The following is a 9,198-nucleotide window of genomic DNA, read 5'->3' as shown; positions in this document are numbered from 1 at the left end:
ACGGCAAATAGCTGAGTCCCTAACAGCATCATGATATATGTCCGGACATACCTCCTAACTGTGGGATCATCGGCTCCCTCAGGGAGCTCTCCGAATGTCTCCTGAAACCAACTGCAGTTCACTGCAAACTTATGGATTTGGTTCGCAGGAGGTTACACACCCACCAACTACTGGAACCACATCCAAGCTAGCCAACTACCCTGGATGTACGTTTGGAAATCTGTTAGGCAACCACTAACAAAACTACTAACATCATTCACTAACAAAACCACTAACATTATTCACTAACAAAACCAGTAACAAAACCCCTAACAAAACCACTAACATCATTCACTATCAAAACCACTAACAAAATCCCTAACATCATTCACTAACAAAACCACTAACATCATTCACTATCAAAACCAATATATATATATATATATATATATATATATATATATATATATATATATATATATATATATATAAGTTATTCATTCCTATTTTAAAAGAACAAGTTCACACTAACCTCTTCGTTGATGACACCAGCTATATGGACTACTCCATCCAAATGATAAAGTCGGTTCAAATTATCCCCCATCGACTAAATATTCTGCTCAAACCTTTGTTGGAGTCGTACTGGGTCGTTTTCTCTGAGATTTGGTGGGGTATGGATTTGAAATAGTGGTTCGAGTGAGGTTACTTCGAACTATTTATATAAGCAAAACAGGGAGTAATTCGAAACAGCCTGTTTCGAATTACTATAGGCACGACAAATTGACTAGTTCGAATCAGTGTGTGTTAGTGTGTGTAATTCGAATCAGGGTGATTCGAATGAGTGTGTGTGGGTGCAATTCGAACTATATAAAAAACTGCTCTTCGTAGAACCTTGTAACGTTTTTTGCTTTGGTAAAATTGTGTAAAACCACCCTATACTTGGTTTACATGCGTCATTTGCCCTTTAAATTATGTGTCTTATTGTATATTTTAAACTATCTCACATGTGTATTAATAGGTCATCATTTTAATTATTTTAATATTTGTTATTTGATATTCATATGTATACTTATTTATTAATTTTAATATGATGAGTTAAAAATTTGTTTTTTAATTTTTGTTTATATTTTATATTTTTATTTTATAACAGTCTATATATAAAAATATGAGTTGTATAGTAGAAAATGCTAAAATTTTTTAACTTAATATTTATAATTTCATACGTATAACATCTATAATTTTGAACACATAATATTAATAATCAACGAATTAGTGCTTATTTATTATTTTATTTTACAAGTCACAAACTAATAATTTTATATATTTCTAATTTTTAATAAATACAGACCGATCAAATTTAAAATGTTTTGATTTTTTATAAAATGTGTTGAAGTGATTTGAGATATCTTTTAGGATTAACGATATAAGAATTTGAAATTTTTATTTGAAAAAAATGATAAAATTGTGAATGTAATAATGAGAATTTTTTTATTTAATTCACATTATATTTAAAATTGACATTTGATATAATTGGCTTATATGTGTTTTTTACCCATTATAATAGGAGTGTGATTTACGTTTTTTTTTTATAAATAAAAATATTATTAATTATGTATTTTTGTTTATCGTTTATGATGTTTTGGCTGGGGAGCATTAATATTAGTCATTATCAAATCTTAAAAAATTAGTTGACCAAGTAAACTTTTTAATTATTGTGTACTAAGATCTTTGAGAAACGTCAAAATATAGAATAAACAATAAAGGGAACCAGAGTTGGAGGATTGAGGAACAAACGCTGCAAAAATGTGTGTACTGTAATCATAAATCACAGTGAAACATTGTTCTTTTATGTCCTTTATATTTTTTTACAGTTTTGCTCTCCTTCCCTCCTCTTCGTGCTTTGCCCAAAATGTATAGCAGTATAAGAGAGAAATCAATGACGATGATGGGTTCTGGTTTTAGAATCTATATGAGTAGCCTTGTTTAGTTAGACAGGTATTTGATGATGCGTATATTTGATGGAAATGAAGGAAAGATGTTAAAGGATAGTCGTTAGAATATTAAAAATGATATAAGGATTACTTTAAAAATTTAACTATAATTTTTAATAACAACAACAACAAACTTTTATCCTATTAGATATTTAGATAAGAGTTTCTTATATAGACTAAATAATATTATTGTATCATATCATTTATTATATATAATAAAATTTTGATTACCTCATATATAATATTTTTTAGGTTTTTTTTATTATTCTTAAATATCTACCTGCTGTTTCATCTATCCTCTTAATCAAATACTCTACTATTTTTTTTTCACATATCGAAATCATAACTATAATTTTTTAATAAAATTAACACAAATTTAATATATTAGTTATTTTTGTCAATTAATTTATATTTTATGGTTACAAAATGAGTTTAAAGAATTTTGTTAGCATTTTTATTTTTAAAGAATAAAAATAACAATTGATTACAAAAGAGTAAAGTATCGTTTTTGTCCACAACGTTTGGGGTAAGTCCTATTTGTGTCCCTAAAGTTTAAATCGTCCTATTTGTATCCTTAACATTTATAAAAGTGATTCAATGTTATCCTACTATCAATTATACTAACAAATCAGATTATATTTTTCAATTATTCTCACTTGGATGTATTCATTCTCAATTAGGTCTCACTTGGATGTGGTCGATTTTAATATTATACCCACTATTTGTGTTTAGATTCAATTATGTCCCTAGAAAAGTGAATTATGTAAATGTTGTAGGAATTAGTTTCAACATTTGATGAGCTATTTTTCGAAATAGATCATCGATTCTATCCCAAGACATTTGTATTCTAACTTCGAGAAGAGATTTTTAAAACTCAAACTAAAGCGCTCATGATGTGTAATTGACGGCAGAATAACATTGAATCACTTTTACAAACGTTAGGAATACAAATAGAACGATTTAAACGTTAGAGACACAAATAGAATTTACCCAAACGTTGGGGACAAAAACGATACTTTACTCATTACAAAATATACAATGAATCTATCAATTAAACCAAAAATCGAAGTTTGAATTTGTTAGAGAGATCATTTGCAAATTGCAAGAGTGATGACCTGATGGCTGATGACTCTGCCGGCCAAGACAAAGAAAAGTTGGTGGTGAATAAGTGAACTTATTCGTATATTAAACCTTTGTTTTTACGTAATAATCAGTATTTTTATCAGCTGCACACATACTCTCTTAAAGTGTACAAACTGGATAATTTTTTTTGGGAGTACTAAACGGGGCAAGAGCCCAAACCGGATAAGTTTTTGTTTGTGGTACTGGTACACACTACATAGAACCTGGATTAAATCAGCCACAATGGAAGCCCAATAATATACGCAAGTAGCTTATTAAGCCTACAGAATTATCTTAGTTATTGCGGCCCAAATATAGAGTTAAAAGCTTTCTAAATCTCCTTCTCCACTAGTTAATAGGGGTGTTAACATGCACCCTACCTACAGAGCCTAATTTTTTTTTATATTGATTAAATATATGTGTGATACATTATTATTGGAAGATTAAGTATTTTTTTTTATATGGTATTTTTTTTTATTATTCGTATTTGTTCAAATCGGAGGGTTCGATTTGTTTAAAGAAAAAAATAAACTACAAATCGGACCTTTCGATTTGTTTGAAGAAAAAAAAAAACTACAAATCGGAGGGTCTGATTTGTATTTTTTATTTTTTTATTTTTAAAAATAAAAATTGGACGGTCCGATTTCAACATTAAAAATTTTTTTATTTTCGAAAACACAAATCGGACTGTCCGATTTGTCTTAACCATAGTAAGGTAAAACACCTCTCTTCTCACACCATTTTGAGATACACTCTTCTCTCTCACATGAAAAAGAATTCGCGACCTACAGATATTTAATCTGATCAAACTCAGTCAGATAAGAATGTCAATCCGAGCCATAGTGAGTAGGGATATCCAATCTGACCTAATTCGATCGGATAGGATTGTCAACGCGATCCACAGTGAGTAGGGTAGTGTACGCGTAGAGTTTTCAGTCGGGTCGGATAGGGTGCGGGTTGAACCTTTACTCTACCGGCACTCTATTTATACTTATATAAAAATATGTTTTAGGTGGATATTAAACCAAAGACTTCTTACTAAATGCAAAAGATCCTTAGCTATTAAGAGAAGATCATTAATTGATAATTTAATATGGTTTTTTTCACATAAAAGTCAGTTATATTTTAAATTATTATCAAGTTATATAATAATATTGCATCCTTTTTATAACCCGTGGGTAGGATCGAGTACTCATGGGTTAAAAACGAATAGGGTTAGGGTTAAAATTTTCTCAACCCGCGAATAAAATATGATTGAATTTATATAAAAATCTTAACTTGTAAGTAGGGCTATGATTGGATCCAAACCCTGCCCATTGCCATCCCTACTTAAGATTTAAGATGCATCCGGGCATGTTTCTTAGTTAAAGAAAAAAAAAAAAATATATATATATATATATATATATATATATATATATATATATATATATATTATAAAATAGGATATAGTATATTTTTGTTCTTAAAGTTTGACCAAAATTTTAAAATAATCCTTAAATTTTATTTTGTTTCAATTTTGTCTTAGAAATTTTTTATTTGCATCAAATATACCCATAACGGCTAATTTTTAAAAAAATTTAAGACCAATTCAACAACAATTTCATAAGAACAACCATCAACATAAGCAAATTAAGCATAATTTTTATGCATTATTGTTAGATTGGTCTTAAATTTTTTGAAAATTTAGCCGTTGAGGGTATATTTGATGCAAATAAAAAATTTTTGAGACAAAATTAAAACAAAATAAAACTTAGAGATATTTTTAAAACTTTTGCCAAATTTTAGGAATAAAAAGTATACTTTACCCTATGAAATAAAAAGAAAAAATGTGTTATTGATATCTAAGAGGAGAGTTTCATTTTCTGTAAAATAAAATACAAAATTTAAAAGAACACAAATACATCATAATAACTTAATAAGTAAAAAGAATCACCTAATAAAAAGGCACAAATAAATGTGATTTCAAATTCCAAAGATTAAACATAGTATTGGGCTGTGCAGTGCTAGACTAGGACGAGCATTTTGAGCTAATCTCTCCTTCAACTAAGCTAAAGAAAAAAGAAGTTACAAAGGTTTCTTATTAAGATGGAACACCCCAACAGCATCTTATGATTCCATTTTCCAAGTAATGTCAAGATTTTTACCAACAGGAATATTCAAGCCATTCATTCCCACCATCACTACCTTGCTTCCTCCATCATCACCTTGCCCATACAATTGTTGTTCCGTTATACTAACATTCACATGTGACTCTGACACATCCATCACTGCCTTACTTCCAGTTACTCCCAACACATTTATGCTGTCAATAACCCAACCTTTATCCAAGGCAAACTTACCCTCTTGAACCTGTGACCACACTCTCACGGTTCCATCCTTTATAGTAGCATGGAAATCAATATAGGTTGAAGAACCACTAGCTATCTTCATCTCCGGTAGCTCATCATCATCGAGGAAGAGGTTCCCTTGAGCTTCTCCTTCTTTTGCTCCTGCTGGGAATGTCACAATGAGGCTGAAGGGTGTGGTTCTAGCATCCTTAGATACCATTCCACCCTGTTGCATCGGAAGAATAGCATTCTGATACAAATGCACATTCACCACATGTAGAGGCGCATCAAGAGTGACATAAGTCCCTTCTTTGGATACAACACCATGTGCCATATCAAACAAATTATACCACGTGCCAGGAGGAAATAATGCTTTAACTTGTGTTTGTCCTTGTTCAACCACAGGAGAAACCATGACACTGCTCCCAAGCAAGAACTGTGTGCTGAGCCCGTATGATTCGGTGAAAGATGGAAATGAGAAGAAAAGTGGCCTTGCAATTGGAGCACCACTAAGATGAGCCTCATAGTTGAGTGTGTAGAGATACGGAAGAATCTTATACCTCATGCCCAAAGCATTTCTAGCAGATTCAGCTACTGATTCCCATTGGTAAAGCTCCTGTCTTGGGGAGTAATAGTTTGCATGATCCCTTGAGAAAGGGTAGAAAGCACCAACCTCAATCCATCGATTACAAAGCTCTTCAGTTGGTTGTGGATAGAAACCGCATATATCAGAACCAACCATTGGAATACCAAATATTCCAAAGTTGAGCATTGTGGATATTGAGTATCTCAGATTCTCCCATGTACCTTGATTGTCACCTGTCCAATGTGCAACATACTTGCCTGAACCAACATAAGTGGAGCGCGAAAGAATGAAAGGCCGTTTCCCTTCAATCCCTTGGAGACCCTTGTGGGTTGCAATGGATTGAGAGAAACCATAGAGGCTGTGAGCATCATACTCTAGAACCCCATTATAGTGAACAGCACTTGTGACTATTGTTTTGTAACCAACGGGGGCCATTATTCCTGAAGCATTGATTTTGTAAGGAGGGTCGTCCCATTTTGTGTTTGTGATGTTCTTGCAATCCAAGCAACATATCCATCCAGGTCCTGTTCCATTGGGGCAAATTCTTCCCTCTGGGATTGTGCACTTTCCGTTACAGAAATTGGAAACTTCGTTCATGTCAATCCAAAGGCCATCAACGGGTACAAGTTCATGGAAGCGACGAATCTCATCACCCCACCATGAAACTGTTTTTGGATTCAGGAAATCTGGGAAGTGCACTGCACCTGGCCACACTTGACCCAAGAAAGGATCCCCATCGTGCTTGATGAAAACATCATTGGCCATTCCTCTTTGGTATACGCCATAGCTTGCATTAACGGCAATTCCAGGATCAACGATCACAACGTATTTCATTCCAATGCTGTGTATCTTGTCCAAGAAGTCTAGAAGCTTCGGACGAGGGTAGTTCACTGGGTTCAGCGTGAAGTCCTTCTTCCCATCCATATGATCATCGTCCGTCCATATCACATCAAGTGGGATTTTAGCTTTCTGGTAATTCTCCACAACATCTTCTATAACAGATAGATTGTGATAGCCCCATCTGCATTGGTGAAATCCTACCGTACCAAACATAATAGCATTATGCAATTATTATTATTATTATTATTAAGGAGGAAAAAGACAAAGCCATGGGTAGCGGAGTTAATGCAATGTACTACACTTCTAGCCCCCACAAAGAGAAATCAACATATGTGCCTATCAACTGTGCTAGATAACTAAATAGAATTATTGTTTTGACTTTGTTACTAATAATTGCTTTACACGCGTCTTTCACAAGGGCCAACTTTATTTATTTTGTTGGTACATAAACTAAACAATTAGCTTAGAATATGACCCAAAAAGCTTTTAATGTTAAAAAATCATGTTGCAGATGTAAATTCTAACTTTTCGAAACCATGGAAACGTATTGTATGTCACAGATAGGAGAAATTTTCGCATTAGCATTAAACATATTTAATAAAATAAAAAATAATTTTAAACTTAACAAAATAAATGACTCCAAGAGCACTTGCTTTTAGGGCACATAACACATAGGATGCCAAAAAAACAGCAAAGTGGAAAAGCCAAAAGCCTTGTCTGATTTTCATTATGAATGCTTAGAAAACAGAGTAAGCAATACAGTACTAGTTACAATAAGAGAGAATGGAAAGAGAATCATACCAAAAGCCCAGTAAGGCATTGGAGCTGGTCTTCCAATCAAAGAAGTGTATTGATCAACAACATTGAGAGGAGAAGGTCCTGCAAAGAAGTAGAAATCCAAAACACCTCCAATGACCTTGTATGTTAGAGATGTGCCTGTGTAAAACACATCCATTCCATTGCTATTCAGCAACAGAACACCATGTGCATATGCCTTGCCACCCTCATTTCTGAGATCCATGTACACTGGGTGCGACCCGTATAAATCAGCATTCACATTAATGGCTGCTATATCAGTAGTATACAGAGTGTAAGGGTCATTAGGATACAACTTGATCCCGTGTGTCTGTGAGTTCTCTCCTAATCCATACAAAGAAGCATCTCTGGGCAATTTGGTAGAGATCTCCAAGTATTGGTCCTTGAACACCAATGAACTAAATGGGTCAGTGTCATCAGAGCTTGAGTTGAAAAGGGTGTCCCCATTTGACTTTCTTTTCACCGCAAAGCTGAAAGGGTCAGAAGTGTAAGTAAGAACAAGCTCAGAGCCAGGGTAATCTGTCTCTGACACTGATCTTTGGTGGTTCTTTTTCTTCTTCTTCTTCTTCTCTGAAGAACTTGACAATGCAATGCTTTGCTTCAAAGGAGGTGGTTGCTCTCTCGGCAAAAGATCATAAGGAACCTCCCACCTTTTGTTCTTTGCATCAGTGACGTGGACCCTCAAACGGTTCTCACTCTCGTGCCTGCAACAATGGAAATCTTTTAGAACAAGTTTGAGAGAGAAGTAGAGATAGTGAATACTGAAGAAACTACTCAAACTAGTAGCTAAGTAGTACTTACTTGGCGTAGAACCTTAGAAGGGGAATATCAGCACCATAGATGTTGTTACTCTGCTTAACTTGGAGAGTCCCAACAAGTGCACCATCAGCTCCATTTTCAATTGAAATCAGACGGTAGCCTAGCCCAATTTTGGTGACTGCAGAAGAAGATTGAGGTATACAAAATGCAAGAAAACATAATAAGCAGAGTGCAACCAATGGACTAGGACTAAGAGAAACCATGGCTAATAACTCTACAGTCTACACTCACACACTCTTGGGAGTTGGGATGCTAATGCTGTGCCTATATATAACCATTAACCGACAAGTTCTAATGATTTCTCTTAATATAATATAATATAGAAATATACGATCTGTGTTTTCTTTTCTTTTCTATAAGATTTGATTTTATATGTGGAAAATAAAGATTATTTTTGCTTGTTGGTTTGCCTTCATCGGTTACACGTGACATTGGTGGATAAAGCCAATCGACGAAAGTGGAGAAACACTCAAGTTTGTATATGAAAATGACAAGGTGATAAATATTCATCTTTATTATTAAATTATAAGTTAAATGTTACCCGCTTTCTTTCTTCATGATTATGGATCATCGGTCCCGCATTCTTTATTTTTCTCTTTGCTATTTTGCATCACTGAAGCAAAGTGGTAATGTATGTGATGTGATGTGATAAGCACAAGCCAGTGCCTTCTCCTAATCCGTTTTCTCTACATGCTAAGTTGCTAACGTCGCTGGACTT

At 33.6% G+C, this 9,198-nt stretch overlaps 1 protein-coding gene across 1 annotated transcript; it reads right to left on the bottom strand.

Annotated features, from left to right (window-relative positions):
• Positions 1 to 4,926: 4,926 nt before the first annotated feature.
• On the bottom strand, positions 4,927 to 8,963 carry LOC107617662 (alpha-xylosidase 1). Its single transcript, XM_016319479.3, has 3 exons — positions 8,463 to 8,963; positions 7,647 to 8,365; positions 4,927 to 7,042 (listed from the first exon to the last, which is right to left on the bottom strand). The coding sequence occupies exons 1-3, from the start codon at positions 8,681 to 8,683 to the stop codon at positions 5,199 to 5,201; spliced, it is 2,784 nt and encodes a 927-aa protein (XP_016174965.1). The 5' UTR covers positions 8,684 to 8,963; the 3' UTR covers positions 4,927 to 5,198.
• Positions 8,964 to 9,198: the final 235 nt, after the last annotated feature.

The sequence above is a fragment of the Arachis ipaensis genome, chromosome B9 (genome assembly GCF_059453495.1).
Source record: "Arachis ipaensis isolate K30076 ecotype BB chromosome B9, ASM5945349v1, whole genome shotgun sequence".
Classification (NCBI taxonomy): domain Eukaryota; kingdom Viridiplantae; phylum Streptophyta; class Magnoliopsida; order Fabales; family Fabaceae; genus Arachis; species Arachis ipaensis.
Note: the sequence above shows the minus strand (reverse complement) of the source record. Positions and strands in the feature narration are given on the sequence as shown.